The 22,472-nt window shown below is 43.1% G+C and overlaps 3 protein-coding genes across 4 annotated transcripts in view; all 3 read right to left on the bottom strand.

The window, feature by feature from the left end:
• Positions 1-2,146, bottom strand: part of flt1 (fms related receptor tyrosine kinase 1) — a 35,796-nt gene extending 33,650 nt beyond the window's left edge. For both annotated transcript variants that reach the window (XM_073488347.1, XM_073488348.1), the window contains exon 1: positions 1,893-2,146. In XM_073488347.1, coding sequence (XP_073344448.1) covers positions 1,893-1,950 — 58 coding nt within the window. In that variant the 5' untranslated portion in view covers positions 1,951-2,146. The remainder of the gene's footprint in view (positions 1-1,892) is intronic.
• A 907-nt stretch (positions 2,147-3,053) lies between these two features.
• On the bottom strand, positions 3,054-12,689 carry LOC141014581 (suppressor of tumorigenicity 14 protein homolog). Its single transcript, XM_073488434.1, has 19 exons — positions 12,538-12,689; positions 11,786-11,957; positions 11,563-11,687; positions 10,365-10,432; positions 10,058-10,251; positions 8,980-9,075; positions 8,546-8,765; positions 8,306-8,448; positions 8,085-8,182; positions 7,852-7,961; positions 7,550-7,683; positions 7,361-7,465; positions 7,134-7,244; positions 6,939-7,052; positions 6,717-6,836; positions 6,456-6,639; positions 6,112-6,383; positions 5,858-5,994; positions 3,054-5,133 (listed from the first exon to the last, which is right to left on the bottom strand). Exons 1-19 carry the CDS (start codon positions 12,616-12,618, stop codon positions 4,966-4,968), a joined length of 2,652 nt encoding a protein of 883 aa, XP_073344535.1. The 5' UTR covers positions 12,619-12,689; the 3' UTR covers positions 3,054-4,965.
• Positions 12,690-13,282: 593 nt separating this feature from the next.
• On the bottom strand, positions 13,283-22,426 carry tmprss7 (transmembrane serine protease 7). The gene is made up of 18 exons (XM_073488435.1): positions 22,355-22,426; positions 20,483-20,687; positions 20,229-20,359; positions 20,070-20,137; positions 19,770-19,963; positions 19,662-19,694; positions 19,345-19,573; positions 19,067-19,191; positions 18,400-18,512; positions 18,136-18,242; positions 17,864-18,000; positions 17,611-17,718; positions 17,401-17,508; positions 17,179-17,295; positions 15,269-15,464; positions 14,306-14,574; positions 14,058-14,194; positions 13,283-13,449 (listed from the first exon to the last, which is right to left on the bottom strand). Exons 1-18 carry the CDS (start codon positions 22,424-22,426, stop codon positions 13,288-13,290), a joined length of 2,511 nt encoding a protein of 836 aa, XP_073344536.1. The 3' UTR covers positions 13,283-13,287.
• Between the last annotated feature and the right edge of the window lie 46 nt (positions 22,427-22,472).

The raw sequence follows: 22,472 nt of genomic DNA, 5'->3' as shown, positions 1-22,472 counted from the left end.
ATTCAATGCTTCTTCTTTGTGTTATTTGCTTTTTATCTTTCTTTGCATTTTCAACTGGGTATGTCATTCTTATTTTTATGCAGGGATTCAAGGCAGATCACTCATGAAGACCTACTTGGAAATATGCTGATGGAATCATTTCTAGAGAATTCATCTACAAAACCCTAATTTGTTGGAGGTTTCAGGAAACGAGTAAGCAAAAACCTACAGTAATAATATGCAATTAAAATGTCACTAATTTGTCAATATTCACGTATTAAATTATATTAAGTTGTGCCTTTTCTATTAAATTTGATTTCTGCAAAACAGATGTCATCACCTTTATTAAAAGTGCACTATGTAGTAGTACAAACTGACCTTAAAGGACAACACAAGTTCATACTGTTTTACTTTGTTTATATGTGGCGGACCCTGCCACCTTTCTAGCTTCAAACAGTGTTCTGGACCTTATTTTCCTCTGAGAAAAGCTTGTTTATTCAGTTATGGAAAAAATATTTAGTTTTTTTTATTACCTCAATAATATTGTAAATATTAACATTCTGAGTTTGAATTTCTTCTCCAAAACTAAATAGTGCAACTTGAAACCTACTGAAGTTAATTATAACATTTTAACGACAGCAACAATGAATGATGTGTGCAAATATAGATGAGTGTGAATGTTTTACAACTCTCCTCTCCCGATCATGATCATGTATTTATGGAACTTATTTGAAATTGTATTTAAATGTATATGTTGATGAATATATTACAGTTAAAATCAATATATCTAAAATCAAAGCTATTGTTCCCTAAAATCTAATTAAATATAGGCCTTGAAGTTGTATCCTATGTGTTGATTTGGCCAATCAGCAGGAGAGAATTAGTGAAAAATTAAGAATAGACAGAAAACATTTAAAACAACCGTCTTAGAAAATCGATTTTGCAAAAGGTGCGTACATAATGCGTGTTAACAACATGAATGACAGAGTTCATTATGAATTAATTCACTGACATTATGATAACGCTTTAATAGCTCATCTGTATTCACAGAGACAAGGATGCGCACATGAAGCTCTTAACTTCATGTTGATTGCGCATCATTACATTTCTCAGGGAATAAAAAAAAAAATCATCTTTTTTCTTTGCGCCACTGATGACTTCTAATCGACCTGTAACACCGCAGAGAAATCTGTGAAGCGCATTAAAGCAACATGCCGACTGCAGATTAACCCCGCTTCCTGCTCACTGGATATTTTCCTCCAGTGGGCCATGACCCCTCGTTCATTTCTATCAGAATTTTCATTTGGCAAACTCATCAGTCTCAGGAAACAACGCCCTGCGTGTGTCCATTCAACCGGGGCCAAGCGCACAAGGAGCCGGGCCACAGAGGTCCGCAATATCCAAACAAAAGTACCGCAGGATAGAGCTTATCTCCCTCACTGCACTTGGTGCTAATGGAGGTTTACACGCTGGACGGGCTCAGACACACGACCCCACAGACGACTTAATTGGCCTGTAAATGAGCAGCCGCACCACACTGCGCCACAATGGAAAGGCGCATCTTTTGTTTTCTTCCGAAGAAAAGGCCGAATGTTCTGCTTCGGTGATGGAGATAATTTTCTTTTAAAAGAGCGTCAATGACCCGTAAAGGAACCTCTAGTTTATTGTAAGTTATATACGTCACAAAAGCCGCGCGTAAAATGCAATTTTTCCATAAGTTAAAACGTGTCCAGTCTCCTTTTTGGGTTCACACACGTTAAAACTAAACTAAAGAAACCAATTAAACCAAGTGCAGTAAACAACTACATTATTAAATAGCTGAACAAGTTATTAACACCGGGTGGAATGACTACAGCAGGTGCTCTGTGCACCATTCAGCGGCAAGAGTCAACAAAAGTGAACCCGTTACTCACCTTTCGCAAGAACACCGTACAATCCACATAGCAGGCAGATGAGGATAAAATTCATCATCTCTGGGGACTCCGATGCAGCGAGCGGCTTGTGAATACAAAGTATGAAACAAGTTTTATTCCTGCTCTTGTTTTTCCTCCCTCCAGACTCAACACAGCGCAGCGCACTTGTCTGTCTGCGCTGCTGGTCAGTGAATACAGATGGTTGGTTTCCTGAGGATAGCTGCGGGAGATCACGCAACAGGACACCGCGCTTGAACTCCAGTGCAACTTTTTCCCATCGTTTTGGATAGTGGCGCGGATTTATACAGTTCCCACAGTGCGGCCACCGGATAGCGGACTTCCGTGACGTCCATTGACACACCCAAGGCGCGTAACAGCAGTCCCCCTTTCAGTCCTCACCAGTGGTCAAGCACTCAGCCAGCGAGGTGTTAATAAAAGTAGAGTCCAAACATGCATTTACACGTTAAATCGTCCCTTCCTAACCAATAATCTGCAACCTTAGTTATTTTCAAAACTGGCTAGAATTACGCACGGCTGGATATGTGAGAGGATGCGCACATGGCAGCTGTGCATCAATCGCTGTACTCTCTCTCTGGTACACGAGATGATCAGCACGTAGGCACAGGGGGAAACGGGTCGTGTCCTGATCAACAACTTGACAGACACGTTTCTCGCATTTCAAACTGACAAGTTTCCTCCTTGCTAAAGTATGGCAGAATTTCCAGAGAAGAAAAATACTTCTCTCACCTTTTACAGACAGTTCACATCAGTCACAAACTATCCTCCAGAACATCAGCAGATGATATATTACAGTGGTGTACAAGTTTGATGCATGTTTTTGTTCTTATTTCCTCATTTTTTAAAAACAGTTTTATTCTTTTTTGCTTCCTCCGACTTCATTTCTTTTAATCCAATTGTATCTGCCCTGTCTGGTTTTATTTCCTTTTGCAAAGCACTGTGTAACTTTGTTAAGAAAAGTGCTATATAATACCAGTTTATTATCATTGTTATAAGTGTACAGGTACCTTTACTGTACTTTTCAGTCAAACTCACCATTGTCAAAGTCAAGAGTTTTGTTGAGAAACACACCTGACCTCCAGCATGGGAAATGTGGTCTTTAATATAAAGGCATACAATCTGATATTATTCAAAAATGATGCACACTGCATGTTTTTTAAAAATCCTTCAGGTGTAAGGTGCATCATTCCCTCGAGACGTTAAAAGAATCAACTATGCACATTGACCACTGGGTGGTGATGTGAGCCGAACGAGGAGGGAGAGCAGGAGAAACACCAGTGTCAGCATAGTTTTCAGGTGAGCTGTGATCATGCTGTTCAGGGAGCATGAAGTACAAATGAGGCACCATAAAGATAAATTAAATCATCGTAAAACTGAAATGCAAAATATATTATCACCTCCTAAACTGGGGGATTATTCACTTCTCTACAGTTATAGATGAACGTACGGCTATGACTCAGATAAACTCATGATATACAAATGCACATACATACACATACAGTACAATAACAACTCTTAAACACATACAGTGAGTCATGAACACGCATATACAGTACATGGACGAATGTAGACGAAGGCAAAAATATAAACGGGGAGAGAACTCTTTCTACATTCAATAAAAGGGCTGATGTGTATTTTGTTGGCAACAGCTGACACGGTCACTAACTCTGTGGTGAACTAAAACAGGAACAGTCATTGGCTACATTTACATGCACAGAATGACCTGGCTAATGGTCGTACTTTGGCAAACCTCAAATCTGCTCTGGGGCCCGATATCTATGAGAGCAGGTACTGACCTGTCCACCTGACTGAGGAGACTTAAACACACTATTGCTCTATTAAAACTGCGGAGCGAAACAGATTGTTAAGGAGCAATAACAATAAAGTCTCTTTGTTTTTGTTTTTACACGATTTGTGTTTGGATTTATGTCCCGAGTACAACTCAGAACCTGCTTCAGATGTAAAAACATGGAGAAAGTGAAAATAAGGTGATGATCATGAATAGTCTTCAACGTAATAAAAATAAATACATGGTTCTGTGTTGGTGCAGGAAGTGGTATTTGTAATAACCTGATTTTTACCAAAATTGTCTTATTATTGCCAATTAAACAAAAAAAAATACAATCATAAAAATAATGAGTGCTAAGCATGTTTCCTCCAATAAAGAGGAATCCCAATACTTGTATGCAGCACTTACCTACCAAATTTTGCTCATACCAGCAAGTGCGTGCAGTGAAAACTAAAACCCAACAGTGTTTTTTATGTTTCGCCATCTTGCATCTTGATTGGGTATACTGTAATTTTTATAAGGAACTCGAGCCAAATTCTATGGATTCGTTGCCTCATATCAAACTTGACCGTCACCTCATTACACCATCAGTTAACTCGGTGAAGTGGACGGATTCAAAGGTCTGGACCAAAACCAAGTTTATTTAAAGCAACTGCAAGGAGCTCCAATTTTGTGCGGACTTTGGCAGCCCCTGTGGACATAAGCGGTAGTGTTTCCCAGAGAGATGAATGTATTTTCATGAGCACCACTGTTTTCTGTTATAACTGTAATATGATGATTGTGAGAGAGAGTAAACTTTGTTGGACTACTGTTCATGCACCTAGGTCACCGATCTTCGTGCTGTGAATCATTCTGTCTGATTTCGTAGGAAATCCAACCGGATGGCCGGCTTTGGGAGTAGCCAATCTTCTCACTGATGATCTCATTTTTTTCTGTAGGTCATCTAGAAGCATTACTATTAAATTGAGGTTGTTTCATAACCAATTTAAAACTCCTTGTAGCTGCTTTAATAACCAAGCTATGTACTGATTTTTTTGTGCATGTCAACATAGCCACTGTTGATGTTTGGATGAGGAAGTTGTTTGGTTTAGAGCAGGGATGATGATGATGCAACCGCTAGCCTGTCACCATGGACACGCTCCCAAAAAACTGACTGAAGGTGTTGTCATGCAATCATGACGACAGTCTGAAGATGGACTCCAGGTCTGAAACCTTTGTCCTGTGTGTCAAGTCTGTCAGTTTTGTTCATGTCAGTCAGGTGTTCAGTCACACCTGTCCTTTAGTCTGCTGATGGATCCAGTCAGTGAACTTGACCACCTGTGTGTAGACACCTGGACGGTTCAGCCTTGCGCAGCCCTCACCCCAGCTCACGATCCCCGCCAGGAACCACCTTCTGCCTCGCTCCAGACACACCAACGGACCTCCTGAATCACCCTGAGTGATACAAAAAAAAGAAAACACATGAAAGAAAAAGTAAGCAAATACCCCTCTTGGGCCAGTTTAGCTAATTGTTGATGATTTTTTAATTTAAATTTAGAGGGGGGGGGGTCATGTTTACTGTGCTCATGAGAAGAGTCCATTTAAATGCCACCCATCTCGTGATATCTACAACCTTTACAAAGTGGAAAAGTTTTGCCTTTTTTACATTTCCTGCATTACATTACCTGCTCGCTAGCTTGCTAAACTGTTAGCCTTGATGTACACAACTTACGTCTTAACCACGAGCTCACGGGTGCCATTCAAAGGCAGTATGTGACCAATCACTAATAATTACCATCAATGAATTTGTTGTCCAACAGCCTACTGTTTCACAACAAGGCCAACCAGTCTTCAACCTGTATTGGAAGTGTGTTTAGCTCACTGCAAAGCCCTGCACCTTAACCTATAGTGAGGGCAGAAGAAGTGGAGCATGATGACCAAGAGAAAAATGTATGTGTTTCTCAATTTTTCCAATTGCAGACACATCCTGTTGTGGTTTAGATAAAATTCCGTGAAATGTAAAAATCAAACTGAAATCGAATTCACTGAGGCAGCTGTGCATTCTGTGGTTATGACTAAAAGGTAAATCACAACTTATTGTCACACAACAATTCTAGGAATGAGTGTTAACAGTATCCAGTATTTTTCCATAACTTTCAACAGCAATTCACACACTGACCTGACAGGCGTCAACTCCTCCCTGCAGGTTCCCAGCGCACAGCATCCTGGGAGTGACAGCGTCATCATACAGCTTGTTACACGTGTTCCTGTTGATGATCTTCACTGAGGCCTCTTGTAAGCGAGAGGCCAGTTCACCTATAAATAAAAAAAAACACAAAATCTTTGGTATGATTGTCACATTGGCTAAAGATCTAAAAACATTTTTGTAAATTAGCTCTTCATTTTCATTAGATAACATTTAACATTTCTTACCGTCCTCCATGAGGACCCCCCAGCCTGTGACATAGCAGCTGGTCCCTGTTGTGAAAGTGTGTGAGGGCGCGGGGACGCACACAGGCTGCACCAGGTCACTGAAGAAGACAGGAGCACTGAGCTCGAGAAGGGCAATGTCATAGTCAGAGGTGAACTGGTCGTACTGCGGGTGGAGGAGGATCCGGCGGATAGGCCTGGTGGCTGCTCCGTTATTCCCTGTAGTCATCACACGCATTCCCATGTAGGCCCGCCACGCACGAGCATCCGAATATCTGCAGACACAACATGCATAAACACAATGCCGACATTAATGAAGATTATCACAATTCAGGTGTCTTTCTTACTTGATGGCATCTGAGTCCTGGAAGCAGTGAGCTGCAGAGATGAGCCAGCGGCTGGAGACCAGTGTAGCTCCGCAGACGTGGCCGTAGCGATCCATCTGGAGGCTGACCTGCCATGGCCATGACCCTGCTCCAGCATCAGATCCACCCACTATCTTAGTACGCTTCCTGGGCCTGGTGCCACAGGCTGGAAGAGAGATACGGAAAGTCTTTTTAGTCAGAATGACATGACTCTACGGTGGAGTTTTGTGAGTGAGAACTTACCACAGCGCAGTTCATCAGAGCTGTCATAGCAGTCTTTGACTCCGTCACACTCAGGGTTAACCTTACTTACACACTTTCCATTGGCACATTTGTACGAGGATGAGGAGCAGCCTTTAACATCTAAAAAGGATGAAAGACAAAGTGAACAAAGGGCATTTAAAATAGAAAAAAGTCAGTATAAATACAACATATTCACTGATGTCTGATAACATGAATACTCACAAGCTCTGGTACAGTTGAGTTCATCACTGCGGTCTTTGCAGTCGATAACACCATCACACACTGAAGACTTCGGCAAACAGACTTTGTTAGGACACACGTGGTAACATTTACCCCCTAAAAACAAACACATAGGTGTTTAATTATCAAAATACACACCAGTACACACATGTGTTATGACAGTGACAGTCTACTCACCACAGGTGCCTTCTTCACTGCTGTCTGCACAGCTGCTGTGACTCACACACTGGCTGCTTTGAGGCCGACACTGACCGTTCCCACACAACACTTCTCCTGGCCTGCAGGATGCTACATGTTTTACACATTTGTGCAAACACAAACAGAAAAAAATACAAATCTGAGTGTAGCACAGGTCATGTCTTTGAAATTAAATTCTATCTACAATCTTCAGGCAACAGACATACAGCATCTAGCCTCGTCCCGTCCGTCTGAGCAGTCTTTCACTCCATCACACACCTTCCTCAGAGGGATGCAGCGTCCGTCTCCACAGCGAAACTGACGGGGACAGGCTGGAGACAGACAGGAAGCACATGTGACCCCAAGTAGACCTGACATACTGTGACAGTGGAGTGAAAGCATCAGATTTTACTTACTGCCCTCTGGAGAGAAAGCTCGGTAGAGCAAGTAGAAGCCCTTGTGAGTGAGCGATTCATCCGAATGGAAGTGGAGGGAGACAGGAGAGGAGTAGACTCGCTTTTTGCTGCTGTCTGACACTGGATTACACAGTCTAGACACAGAGGAGAGTGGAAAAGAAGGGTTTTACTTTTGACTGCAGCTACATAAAACATGGAAAGTCTTGAACATTATTTAAAATTGCCTGATGTGAATGAAATGCTAATCCTGAGTCTTTCTTCTGGGCACCTTGGTGTAAACACAGTTTAGCTTTACAACTCACTTGAGCCCTCCAATGTCTAGCCAGTCTTTCTCACAGCCGTCTGACGATGAGGAATCCTGAATATCCATCATCACGATCGTCATGGAGATCAGGTATCCTGGCACGGGCGCCTGAAGAAAGAGAAAAAGGTAACACGCTGGAATGTGGACAGGGAAAACAACAAAGAGATGATTCATTTCTTTCATTTCATTCTTCCACTCACAGGCAGGTACACATACAGTCATGTGACTCACCCGTACTGTCCAGGTGCAGTCTATATTAGGAGGGTAATAGGAGGGGTAGTAGGGTGAGGTAATCGAACCGTTCCAGGAGGAAATTGACCCTCCACATCCTGCAGGGGGAGATGATGACACGGATAAATGACACAGTAAGGCCGGGCCAACTTTGCTCTACATATGCTCGTCAGACCCAGACAGAACTTTGCGTGCTTTGTTTGTTTGTGAGAGCATCAGACCTGCTTTTGGGATGGCTTGGAAGTAAGCTTTGAAGATTGCTCCATCCCTCTGCCTGCTGAACGAGAAGGTGACCAACATCACGTTCCCAGAGGACGTCAGCTTCATGACAGGTGACGAACCCGAAACAGGCAGCCCACACCACCTGAGACGAGCGAATGCATTCAGGAAAGGTTTAAAACATATAAATGACAATGAGATCAGCGCAGAGTTAAAAGGGAACGGCCATGGAATGTCTTTACCTGGCGATTATCTTGTTCTGTAATGGAAGTAAGAAGTCATAAGCTGAGAGCTTGTGAGCAGTGCAGCTTCCTGGCGTGGCACCGTGCAGGGTGAGGATGACCAGTCGAACCACATGACCCGATGGCACACGGAGACGCCACTGGTAGTATGGCTTCTTGGGACTCACGAGGCTCAGGGTGCGGTTGTTGCCATACTTGGCATAGAGGTCAAAGGACATTGCTTGACGGAGGAAAGGATGGAAACATTTATTTTGTGTTACAACACATTAGAATGCACAAACATCATGATACAAAGTTAACTGCAATGAAAAGCACACAACAAATACAAAGTTTAAGTTCAGTGTAGCAGCAGTCCAGACAGAGTTGCCTCAATCACACTTTTTCCTCATGTTTAACTCACCATTAGTAAACCACATTTTGTAATATAAAGTTACCTTGGAAGCCAAGCTGCCACTTCCCACTCTGGATGCTGTTTGGATTCTTACTCTTGTCTGACTTTTCATCTGATTCAAAGTCATCAGGGTCTAAACCTGCATACACACACAGCAGATATCAAAATACTTAGATTCAGATTCAGTACCACTCAAGAGCAATGCACACACATAAAGCAACATTATTAATACTTAAAGGGGCTCTAAGTAACTATTTATGATAACGTGACATAAAAAATTTGACTTTGCCCGTCTCTCTTGTTGTTTAATGAGTCTGGACTGTGGATTTCTTTGCGAAGGACTCGGGTTGGACTTTTACAGTCCAAAGGATGTGACTTTATGCACATTCTCTCGTTTCTCGTCTCAGGGCCTCTCTCTGCTCCGCTAACAGACAGCAACAGCAGCTAATGTTAGTTTAGAAATAGAGCCCGCTAACATAAACTAACGACCTGCTTATATCACCACACAGAAGTTACACAGACCCCCTTTAATTATTAATTAAGTCAAAATGAATACAACATGTAAAATATCAAGCAATTACTAAGGGTTAGCTGTTAATCATGTGTTTCTAAATTGAGCGTTTGCATTTAAAATGTAAAGGCCTGTTAAGCATTTTGTAGAGTTTTAACCTATTTGTTAGGAGCTGATTGTTTTAGTGTGAGTGGACTAGTTTTAAAGATATCAGCTGTAGACATGTCCAACTCCTCTCAATTACAATGGAACAAGACTCAAGATAGATTACTAAAGATAACCCGCAGACTTTGTTGTGAGCTTCATGTAGGAACTACTTTCTGTATCACTGCACAGAAGGCAGCGTGCATCTACCCGAATAATGTTTTCATCTTGCACGAGAGTAAAAACAAATAGTTCCTACATGAAACAGCTCACAACGAGACTTGGGATGCTCAAAGCAGAAACAACATTTATTTTTTTAAAATCTCAACAGCTATGTGTCTTTTCAGAAATAATGACCTCAGGAAAGAGGAAAAATAGGTATTTTTGATTTTGGGGTGAACTGTGTGTACATGTGTACATATGTCTGTGTTTAATGTGCATGTACTGTATGTGTGAGCGCCTCTACCCAGCAGGTGGAGCATGTTGTCATCTCGCTCCATGTAATAGCTCTGCTGGTTGCGGCTGTCCCGCAGCACCTTGTTGCTGCCGGGGAGCCTGCGCTGCAGCCTCTGTGGGCTGGACCTCCGGATCGCCATGGCAACGTCGTCCGGGGCGGAGAATTTACTCCAGTAGAAGACGTTGAGCCCTTCTGCTCCTTCACTGTCACACAAAGGGGGTTCACAATGTTGCTATTCTGCAGGGGACGTACAGCTGAGTGTGTTGTTGCCATGCATTTTTCTCTCTTCAGTGAGCTTTGTGTCAGTGCAGCGTACCTGAAGGCAGTAATTCCTGAGTGCAGGTGGTAAGAGCTCCACGGTGAGGACTCGTAGAGCTCTGAGATCTGTTTTAAAAAAGACAGACAGACAAAGAGGGGTCTCCATGTAATTGTTTGTACAATAGGTGTGACATCACAGAAGTGCAAGTGAGGTCACTTTCCCAGTGTGAGCAACACATGAACACACCTGGTCGAACATGCAGCCCGAGTTCAACAAAGGCATTGTTCCAGTGTGTGTGTATCAAACTCTGCATGTGTGTATGTTGACTGTGAGCAGCACAGAGCTCCAATTGTGTCTCTACCCGCCGGCCGTGTAGAGGTAGGACCCTGGGAGGTATGGGCTCCTGGCCTTGAGTTCACCTGCTCTTTAATGAACAGATGGCCACACAGATACTATGACCACTTAACAAGCCTGCTAACTCACCCTCACAGCTGATTAAAGGAGCATTACACTGTGTAACAGCAGATTTGGAGGGGATTTACAGCTATCAGTTCACCATTTCTCCACTGCTCAGCAAGAATGTGCAGCCGTGCATGTGACCTTTAGCTCCAAAACCCAAATTCCCCCTCTGGTATCCCCAATCCCTCTGTCGTCCCAGCCTGCCCTACTGCCCTGTCTCTCCCTCTCAACCCCAGCGTCAAACTGAGGCTCTCCTCCTCCCTGTAGTGTACGGCGCACAGAGCGGCTGATTGTGTGAAAGCTACACAGACAATGTTTTTATTGAAGGCCTGCTCTTCCTCTCACTGTTGCTGCCTCGGCCTAGCTGGGCTCACAAATGCCGGGCTTGTCCTCAGCCCTGAAAGGGCCCTGTCCCAGGGGGTCTGGGGAACTCGCACACACACTGTGCCCAGCTCCTGTTTCAGCTTTACATTTAACACCACCAGAGAGAGAGAGGGACAGAAGAGAGAAAAGTGGTGTGCGGAAAGGAAAAAAAAAACAGAAAGCGAGAAAGAGGAGGACAAAGCAGATAAAGAGAAAAGCGAACGAATAAGAATGTAAAGACTACAAGAGAGGAGAAAGAGGGCGGCAGTGTTTTGAAAGCGCAGCATAAAAGAGACGAGCAGCCCGCTGTAGTGAACCACGTAAGAGATAGAGTAGAGACATCAGCTCCAGCCCAGAGAGGGAAGGTCAAGCAGCACTATACACTGTCAGTCAGAGGGGAGGCAGTGACAGTCAAGTCCACCGTCCCACTTACATAATGGTTCAAAGCCTGAGCCTGCAGGCGGAACTGAGGGGAGGTGGAGTCAGTCAGCTCTGAGGTGAAGCTCAGGTTTGGGAACTCCACGCTGCCACCGAGGAAGAACACTGAGGAGGGTGGAGCTGCAGAGGAGGAGGTAGAGATGTGAGGCAGGTGCACTGAAGGTGGAAGTCACATTAATAAACACATTTTAAAAAGACAGGAAAGTGTCTGTACTCACATGTTAAGAAGTGGAGGGTCAGTGCAATGGCGGCAGTGAAGGGAAAGAAAGGCAGGAGACCCAACATCCATCTCCTCCAGGAGCCACAGGCCGGAGCTCGCTGCCCCCCCTCCGCCTCAGGCTTCGTGGGGGGGCTCAGTGACTGGGTGGGCTCCTTCAACTCCACCTCTCCCTTCCACACACACAAGCACTCAAATATCATACCAGCTTTTTATTACATCTCTGCTCAAGTTGCTTGTAATTGTTTGGATTTGACATCAGCAGAGGGGCAATAAAAGAAAAGGCAGCTTATGTGCCAAAATCAATGAGACATAGATTTTATTATGGCTGAGCAGACACTGATTCAGGGAGAGTAACGGTGAGCATCTTTGAGCTGAAAGGATCTCCTTAAACATTTAAGGGGTTGGCAGGATTCCCCGGGGGAGCAGACAAAGCGTGGCTGGAGGAGTCTGCTTTCCCACGGCCTGGCTCTGCGGTGTCAGCACTCAATCAAGTGGCTCACGACACAGACATTCATGAGGAAGACAACCAGATAGCCTAGAGACGGATTTTACAATTAAGAGGAGGTCGGTTTGATCACTTCTGATTATGATCCATCCCTTTTGGAAATGCAGAAAAGTTCTCAAAAGTTCAATAAGTTAACCAATTTCGAATTACAGAAATAATATATTGAGAAATTGTTTTTGCGCAAGGAGATTCCCAGTTTGGCACCGACTTTTACGCGCAATGAAAACAGCCCAGAGATGGCTTACCTGTGCAGCGGAGCAGCCTGAGTGTCCATGCCCGGAGACGCAGTACACCTCGCAAGTTTTGCTTTTGGGGAGAGTCCTCATGGCACTGTCCCGTTCAGCTCCGGAGAGGCGATATGCAACAATACCTCAGGCATAGAAACGATGGAGAGAGAGGAAACCCCCGTCGTCGCTTCCTTTGAGAGAAAAAAGCGCAAGAAATCCGACCTGAGCGGCTCGGATGCGGCGGGCATTCACCGCCTCCCGTTTACCTGAACTGGGCGGCAGGTGTCACGCGGAGCCCCAGAATGCAGTGCGGGGGACAATGAGAGCACTATGAAAGCGTACAATCCGCACAACCATCCGTGCGACAGATATTGTGGGCAGACTTCCTCACTGGGTATGAGGGAGTAGAGCTGAGGGGGACAAAAGGGTGCTTGAGGGAAACGTGTGCGAGGTATTACAATTGGTGCTTGGCTGCTGTGTCCTTGGATGCTCCGCAGGGGTGCAAAGCAAGACAGTAACCTGCAATTACAAAATCTGGCACCAAACTTGACCATTGTGATGCTGGAATAGGTCATAGCATGGGCATAGAGTAACAGACTTGGAAGAAGGGATGCAGGAAAAAGATACCTGGAGAGAATAAAATCTTTCAATGCACTAATATCAGTTAAAAAACACACAGCACACTGTCTCTGATTGATCTTTTTTTATTTGGTGCAAGCAACAATATTTAAACATCTGCTGGCAGTGGATGAAAAAGAAGATTTCATGTCAGCTGATATGGCTGTAGATCCAGGAGGTGAACTTGTTGACCCTGGTGTAGACCCCAGGCAGGTTTGGTCTACCACAGCCCGCCCCCCAGCTCACGATTCCAATCAGGAACCAGCGACCCCCTCCTGGTTCTTGACAGGACAGAGGACCACCTGAATCGCCCTGAGACACAAACAGTGCAGGTGATTCAGAAAATATACACTTCACAACCACTATAGTGTAAATTTAAAGAAACGCATCACCCGGAAATCAAAAACATATTTTTCCTCTTACCTGTAGTGCCATTTACCCATCGAGATAGTTTTGGTGTGCGTTGCTGAGTTTTGGCGATATCAGCCATAGAGATGTCTGTCTTATTTGATAACCCATTAGCTACCATTAGACAACAGCTAACGTTAGCATACATTAGCTAATGTTAAATCAGTTAGTTTAAGGACAACATTCATTTTTACATCCTGCGCTGACATGAGCACAATCTCTTGTCCATGATTAAATCCATGCTTCTTTCTGTGCTGTGATATGGTGTAGTTAGGTAGAAAGCAAATAATTCCTAGCACAACAAGCCGAATGCCGTCTATTTCCATTATATTCAAAACAAGGAAGACTTTCTATGGCTGATATCTCCAAAATACAGCAACTCACACCCAAAAAAAATCTAGGTGTATAAATATCACTACAGGTACAAGTAAAAAGATGTATTTTTGATTTTGGGGTGAACTGTCCCTTTAAATGCAGGTCATAATGGGTGATTCAGTCAGATGAGAGCTCACCCGGCAGGCGTCCCGCTCTCCAGAGGCGACCCCGGCACACAGCATGCGTGGAGAGACAGGTCCGTAGCTCTTCTTACAGTCAGTCTGGCTCAGAAGAGAAACCTCTGCTTTCTGCAGCACTGAGGGCAGCACTTTGTCTGCAGCGGGGCAACACATGGACATGAATCATGCAACTGACAGATATAAATATTTATATATTTAGTCAGTAGCTATAAAAGTCACTGAGCTCAATCCAAGGTATTGCTCACCGTCCTCAGAGCGGTACCCCCACCCGGTGACCAAGCAGCGGTGGCTGGCGGTGACAGTGTGGGAGCGAGGTGGCAGGCACACGGGCTGGACCAGCGGGCTGAGGGAGGGAGGCCAGGGCTTCTTCAGCTGCAGCAGGGCGATGTCATAGTCGAACGTGTACGCATTGTAATACTCGTGCACCACGATTCTCTGGATTTCTGCCACGTGTTTGGCACTGCCCTGCGTCAGCATGCCGAGGTGGGCGCTCCAGTAACGTGGATCTGACAGCCTGGAAGAGGCAGAGGTCAAAGGTCAAAGGCACTGAAGGTAGCACAGATTTTACTGTATCTAACTGAACTTGATAACAGATGAATTGTACAGTAAGTGACATGTCTGTTCATAAAACGATAAGCCATAACCCTTTGTTTTGATAATAAAAGATAACCAGATCAATTAATAACTTGTCATTATATGATTAATTGTCATTTAAATGGGTTCAAATGTGAGAAAAAAATGATGACAGACATTATTTTGGTGTCAGAATGTGAAGAAATAACAGATATGATGTTATGATGTCGATATATTGTGTTTTAGAGATATATACTGAAGTTAGTGTGCTAACCAGCTAGCCCTGTCCTGCCATGGTCTAAAGCTCCAAGCTCCCAGTCTGAAACACTAGATGCATGGCTAAACGAGCTACATAGCTAACGTCGACTACAGTTAGCAGCAGTTTTAGCTGTTACTCTAGTGATATGCTGACCCCCATTTGTTTTTAATAATTGAATTCAACGGACGGTCAAATCTAACATATTGCAAAGTTAGAGAGGAAGTGGGCTAAATGTAACCTGAATAAAACCTGTAAAGAAAATAATCAAACGTCATCATTGTTTGATTGAGAGACCTCTAATGACAGAAGTTACACATACATACGTAGCCATTACAGTGATCATATAATATTAACAGATTGTTATTAAGTGCCTCACCTTTCCTTGCTGAAGCAGTGTGCTGCTGAGATGAGCCAATCAGAGGACAGGACAGAGGCGCCACAGTACAGGTTACCAGAGAAGTGGAGGCTGACCTGCCACGGCCATTCGCCCTCCACAGAGTTAACTCCACCCACGATGCGCTCAGATCCTGTCGATGAATCCACCTTATTCACCACGGAGGGACGACCACAGGCTGAGGAGTACACAGTGATGATGTTATTATACAAGTTATATTATACTGGACTTTGGTTTTATTGTAAAGAAGCTGATATTAGATATCATCAAACTTATTCCCTCTAACAAAAGAGTATCCAGGTGAAAGATAAGATAAAAAACAATGCATGTTATTAATATTATTTTATGCGCAGTTTATTGATCTAGTAGAGTTTACAGTACAAGTGTGTTTTTGTACACCTTCATTCACCACTACTGCTGACATGCTGAGTCATCACCATGACAGACAGGTCTGCTGCCGCCTTATTAAAAAATAAAGCTTTGATGTGTGTGTGTGTGTGTGTGTGTGTGTGTGTGTGCCCGGTATCAGCGAGTGATCAAAGACTGTTCCCATCACCTTGAGACCCCCTCGTGATAAAATAACAGCAGACAAAGAAAGCTATTACAACTGGGTCACCTCAGTGCTGCAGGTCAGCAGGTTTGGAGGACGCTGCCCAGTGGATTATGAAATAACAACTTTCTCATGAGGTCTCATAAAGGATCTCATAGCAGAATAACCACTGTGTACCAAATGCTTCATTAAGAAACAATTCAGGTGGGACCGAATGTGTGTGACTGTGGCTTAGGTTGAATTGGTAACTTAATGAATTCATTAAGAACTTCATTTTGGTGAGCAACAACTTGAGGACATGTTCTTGGCAGGAAAACAAGCATCTTACTTCTGTCATTCAACATTTGGTTGGAACTAGATGTGCCAATGCAGAAGTCAGTGTTATCTATCACAGTTCACATATATTGTCTTAGTAGGAGTTAATGGATTTACACCATTGCATCATACCACATGATGGCACTGGGGTCTATGTAGTAACCTCATACATAGTTTAACCTGTACTAAATGTAGCCAGAATACTTTCAGTACATACCTTCATGTTTTCTAGGAATGCCCTTCTATATCTAATCTTCGGTCTAAAGTGTGTTGGACTTTGAACCAAAAATACAGCCAGCCAAGCTGTAATTTCAGACTGAATAACACCAGATTTCGTAAGAACAGTGTGGCTATATAAAGGGCTGGATATGATGTTGTTTTGGAGATGACAATCATATCTTATTTCAATGTAAGAATGAAAATTAAATGAAATAACCTGGAATTTCCAATTCCTAAACAGCCCACCTTGTTAGTATTCAATGATGACTCTGCCCTCAGTGATTAACACCAGGTCATCCCTTAGAACAGTCATATTTGGTTTGGTTTTAATTTTTTTAACTGCCACTGGTCAACTTTTTAACTTAACTCTTACTGCTTTTGGTAAACTGCATTGTAGTATCATTTGAATTTGCACATTTAGCTGCCACAAAGAAGAACTTCATACACTTGTGGTTCTTGACTGGGCCTCCATCAACAAAAGACTGGCTGGATCATTTTTGGGATCTTGCTCTCATTGAAGGAGGATTAGCTGCAATTTATGAAGCTTGGGCATGTTCTGTAGAGGCTTGTGATAACCTCACTGGTTCTTATTGGTACCCACGCTTTCTTGCACATATAAAATGTGTCACAGAATGTAAGAAGACCCACAAACACACATTATTTAGTGTGTCTCTGTGTTTTTTGTCGGTGATATGTCTAAAGTTTGTCTATGGTACCATGTGTACACTTTTTTTCAAGTGACACATTCATTAAAAAGTTGATCACAACTTTTGGCTGTGACTTCAAGATGTGCACATGGAGCACTCACCACAGTCTGCTTCATCACTGCGGTCCCTGCAGTCATGAACACCATCGCACTTTGCGTTCTTCTTCAGGATGCAGGAGCCACTGTTGCATTGATACCTGATGGCAGAGCAGGTAGTTTCTGCAACAACGAAAAACAGAGAACGTATTGCAATTATTATTGGTTGAAGGGTGGAACAGCATGTACAATGCATTTTTTAAAGAATTGTAAAAAAAAAAATCATACCCTGAGTGCAGTTGATCTCATCTATTCCATTGGCGCAGTCTGTCTCTCCATTGCACACAAACAAAGGATGCAGAGGACTGTTGCCAGCACAGTTCTTTGTTGGCCTCGCTGTGAACATATGCAACAATTTTCAAATACATGGCTAATTCCTCAAGCAAAATAAGTGTTCACTTAAACAACCAGTATTATGTAACATGTAGGACAACTTACAACAGAAGACCTCGTCACTCTCATCCTGGCAGTCGTCCAGGCCGTCACAGCGACGGCTCTTCTCCACACACAGTCCTGTGGAGCACAGGAAGTGGCTCTCTGGACAGGCTGGTTGCACACAAAAGCAGGGAAAGAGTTTTAAAAAGCGTGCGAAGGGGATCTGATTAAGCACGTAAACACTTCTGATCTGTCATTTCCTACAGTGTATCCTGGCTGTTATAATGAGTCACGCTCTGGGCGCTGCACTGCTTACGTTGGCTGATATTGTAGCTGCTGTAAGACGCCTGAAAAGGCTGAGCAGAGTTACGTGAGCTGCAGCGAAACTCCACCTCTAGGCTGTGGTCAGCGATCCGAAACACCGTGCGGTGTCCCACGTAGCTGCCACAGAAACTGTGGAAGGAAAGCAACCGCCAGTGAACAGTCGCAGGATGTTGTTGTGGATAAATAAGCAAATGCACAGGTGACTACAACGTAAAAAAGAGTATTTCTTCTAGCTTGAGGATGCATGAAGTTGTCCACACATACATGAGTTGATTGACTTTCCACCAGCCTTGGTCGCAGCCCTTCATGTCCTTTGGTTTCAACACATAGTTCTGAAACTGCAGAGCAACTCCTAACACACTGTTAGGGGTCTAGAATAGAATATAAACAGGACACACATTCAATAAAAAGCTATTATAAGTTAGAAAAAGTTAAGAAAAACCCACAGTTTTACAAGTCGTGTGTGTGTGTGTGTGTGTGTGTGTGTGTGTGTGTGTGTGTGTGTGTGTGTGTGTGTGTGTGCTCTACCTCAAACCTCCAGGTGCAGGAGCACTGCGGGGGCAGAAGGCTGGGGTAGAAGGGGCTGTAGATCTGACCAGTGATGTCAGGCTCTGAGTGGGTCTCAATTTGAGACATACAAACTGAGGGAGACAGAGACAGATGTCAAGATTACCCTAACCCTCTTAAAAAACACATTTGAGATGGGAATAATCAATGTATTCTACTGCCCTACAAAGCCAGTGTGGAGTAACTACATTTTTTGTCAAACTTAAGTTATAACTGAAATTGAACTTTTAAATGTCTGTTTTATCTTGTGACAAAATTTCTAAGATTATATTTGCTCTACCTTGGAGAAAAAGTGATGTAAAGATTTCACTAACTAAAAAATCCAATGAAAAACCAAGTCAGACTGCAGCAAGGGAAGTTACTGCCATCTCGGTAGGTTATCGTTTTCAAGGTCATACAATGACAGGAGGCAGTATCTGCATTTTTAGGGTCAGAGGTCAAATAATCGGTCATGATTTTGAAGACACTCAAAGTGAGAGTAGTTACTGCAGTTGGCCTTTGTAGGGCAGCCTAGACATTTTAATTCTGTGTCGAGGGGTCATATATCTAGACATTACTTATTCTACGTGGACATAAGCCAAAAAGGCTGGGAACCAATGGAATAAAACATGAGATAAATGAATCATACTTTCATCAGCAATTGCCTCAAAGTGTCCTCTGAAGCTCTTGTTGCCATTAGTCATTCTGAAGGACAGCAGCATGACATTGGAGGTAGACACCAGGGAGAAGGAGCTGGACACCGGCTCACACAGCCTGCAGGACAGATATACGCTTTAGTATGCAGTGTTTTGGAAGACTACAAATATAGACATACAGTGACATATGGTAAGAATTCTTTTGAAACTGTTGCAGCTAATGTGGAAAAAGATAACATCATCAGCTGTCTAAAGGAAGCTGCAGACTCACCTGTGCAGAATGCGCCCTCTCATGGGCAGCAGGGCGTTGTACACAGTCAGGGCATCACTCACACAGTCGCTGGGCTCGATGAGGAACGAGGTGACGGTCAGACGGATCAGAGAGCCGGGGACAGAGGTGAGTTTTACGTGACAGCTCACACCACCCCATGAAGAGAAGACGTTTAGAGGGACACTCGCCCCAGGAAGGTTGGCATACAGCTTATCTACACACTCTGAACCTGGAAGAAGAGGAAAGAAAAGTTATGGACACACAATACGACACACAGTGTAACTCTTATTACAGACAACTTAAATATTTTCGCCTACCTGCTCCTGATGTATAATCTGAACGCTGAACAGCTGCAGGAAGACACAATAATCAATCTCTGCACTGATGAACACAGTCAGGATGCATGTGTAGAAATACTAACGCACCATTAATGAAGATGGAGTCTATATCCACCGGGAGACCGAGCAGGTAGCCCACATTGGACCTGTTCTTCATGCTGGTGTGGACCGAGTCTCTGAAAATGGCTCCTACACACTCCTCACACACTGCGGGGCTCTTTAGTCGAGGCACCACAAACACCATCCAGAAATGAACCAGCACACCACCCTTGTCGTTGTTACTGAGTAAGGAGAAGCTTACGTTAGAGCTTTATAAAACAACAGGGTGTGCTGCTCAGTTTAAACCAGACTCACAAAATATATAATCATAATCATCAGCTTATCTACCTGAGGTCTGAAATGACAGCTTGCTTGTAGAGTCTGGCCACTGAGGACATCTTGTACACATTGCTCACCTGCACCAGCACACACCAATTATCAGTAAGACTTCCTCAGATCTCATGTTAAGCAACAACCATTAAATAACAGGGCAACACTGATACACACCACATGTTGTATTTTGTTTGCCATGGATGCAAACTCATTGGACTCTTCCTGACGGTACTCGGGGATAAACTCCACATTGGCAACACGGAACATCCCGGCAAAATACGCTCCACTGTTGCTTTCCCTGCGAACTAAGGTAGGAAAGTCAAAATTTGCATTATATGGTGCAGGTAAAGATGTATTGGGTTGTTTCATGTGCAATTTAAAACCTCCCATTTTGTTGAAAGTGAGATTTCCTGTCCATTTTCACTTACAAATGAAGACCCACAGCAGCGACCACATGATGACCACCACCACAAACACCACGGCTGTGATGATGATGGCAAGGTGTGGGATGTTCAACAGATAAGCCAACAGCCGCTTGAGTCCCTTGGGCTTCCGTCTGGTCTTCCTGTACTTCCTGCAGATCTTTTGCAGAGTGTGGTCAACCGTGGCCACCTCCACAGACACATCTGCAATCTATGGCCAGGAGGAGGGGACACATTCATACTCTTGATGCAGTAAATTTTACTTGGCATTTCAAGTTGACACTTCAATCTGTGTGGATGCTAATGAGGAGGTGGTTAATGATGCTGAAATGATATGAACACAAACATGTGCCTCTTGATACTGTAGGTCCCTCATTAAGTGTAGTACAGCCCTCAGGCAGTGATGGATTGAAAACAAGTACATTTACTAAATACTGTACCTAAGTACAATTTTTAGGTACTCCTGCAGTGTTTTAAAAAGTACCTAAAAGTGATACTTGTGTAAAAGTAAAGATATCATGTTAAAAAATTACTTTGGTAAAAGTGAAAGTCACCTGTAGGAACAGTACTTGAGTTAAAGTCTTTAAGCATCTGGTAATAAATGTACTTCAGTCTCAAAAATAGTTTTCTAGGAATAAATGTACTTAAGTATCAAAAGTACAAGTAATAGTTAATTATACATAATATCACATTATACCATGGATTGACAGGTTATTGGCTGACCAGTTATTGGATCAAATATTTAGCATTTTTCTGGTTATCCTTTTTTGTTTGTTTGTTTTTTGATCCGATTTCTGATAAAAGAAATTAAAATGTGCTACTTCGGCTCCAATGCAGCATGCAGTCTGCAAAGTAACTAGTAACGAAAATTATCAAATAAATGTAGTGCAACAAAAAGTCTAACATATGCCTCAAAAAGTATAAATAAGCAGAAAATACCTGCAAGTTCTGGACTTAAGTACATGAACATTTTACTTAAGTACAATACTTGAGTAAATACAAGTACATTCCCTGACTGATAATTGGTGGATCCATAGTTTACAGTAGGTACATGTAAATATATGTATAATGTAGTTATACTTGTACTTTTGACACTTAAGATTTTATATCTTTTTATATTTTACATGATATCTTTACTATTACTCACGTATGACTTTTGAGTACTTTCTCATAATTGCCCTCAGGATCCAGTGTCGGGGACAAAAGGGCACAAGGACCAGAAGTAGGTTATATTACTAGAGAAACATCGAGAGGCCTTAACCCCAACGCTACCATTCAACTCTTATCTCTGTACCATATCCAGGTCAGTTAGTTTACATTACAGTGGACTGCACAATATGCTAATCAACCTGAACGCAGAGATATGACTGAGCAAGTGTTTAAATGGATCAAGGTATTCATTATGTCACAGTGTGCACTGAAAGTCATTGTTCAAAGAGTTAAACCAAACTGTCACATTTAGCTGCTGAGCTGTCGCCTACGATGCAAGCTTGTGTCTACTGCTAATGATGCTCTGTTACTGGTGGAGGGGAATGCACTCGCTGCTCATTGAGTTACCCAGACCACATATATTATTCATTTAGTGTCATCCCATACTGTGCAAGCGGCACTTCATCCATCACAAGTTGGCAGGATATAGATTCCCACGGGAAACAAAACCTGGTGTTTAATCTATTTTACACATATTTAATCATACATGAAAAAAGATGTGACTTAAATGTTTTGATGTGTGGACAGACTTGTGTCCACTCTAATCCTAAGGGTTTAAACAGGAGAAACAGCCTGATTAAAACGTGACAGAAGGATTTGAATTACCTTACAGTTTAAGTCATAATGCTTCTTGAACAATAACACCATATTAACGATATCTTTACTCACACTGGCAGTGTCCTGTTGAGATGCATCATCGTCCCCGCTCGTCTGCTCGATCTCCTCGCGCTCTGTGCCCATGACACAGGCATCCCTTCAGGACTCTATCATCTAACTCCTGAATTCT

This window comes from Pagrus major, chromosome 19 (assembly GCF_040436345.1).
Source record: "Pagrus major chromosome 19, Pma_NU_1.0".
Taxonomy (NCBI): Eukaryota; Metazoa; Chordata; class Actinopteri; order Spariformes; family Sparidae; genus Pagrus; species Pagrus major.
Note: the sequence above shows the minus strand (reverse complement) of the source record. Positions and strands in the feature narration are given on the sequence as shown.

What these genes read in the sequence shown, in the direction of transcription:
- LOC141014581 (XM_073488434.1), bottom strand. Translation starts at nt 12,618, where the DNA reads ATGAGGACTCTCCCCAAAAGCAAAACTTGCGAGGTGTACTGCGTCTCC. An exon ending in ACGGGACGAGGCTAGATGCT is followed by an intron (nt 7,245 to 7,360) that starts GTATGTCTGTTG and finishes TAAAACATGTAG; the next exon opens with CATCCTGCAGGCCAGGAGAA. An exon ending in CAGTGAAGAAGGCACCTGTG is followed by an intron (nt 7,053 to 7,133) that starts GTGAGTAGACTG and finishes GTTTGTTTTTAG; the next exon opens with GGGGTAAATGTTACCACGTG.
- tmprss7 (XM_073488435.1), bottom strand. Translation starts at nt 22,426, where the DNA reads ATGGGCACAGAGCGCGAGGAGATCGAGCAGACGAGCGGGGACGATGAT. An exon ending in CAGCTACAATATCAGCCAAC is followed by an intron (nt 17,719 to 17,863) that starts GTAAGCAGTGCA and finishes GTGTGCAACCAG; the next exon opens with CCTGTCCAGAGAGCCACTTC. An exon ending in CAGTGATGAAGCAGACTGTG is followed by an intron (nt 15,465 to 17,178) that starts GTGAGTGCTCCA and finishes TGTACTCCTCAG; the next exon opens with CCTGTGGTCGTCCCTCCGTG.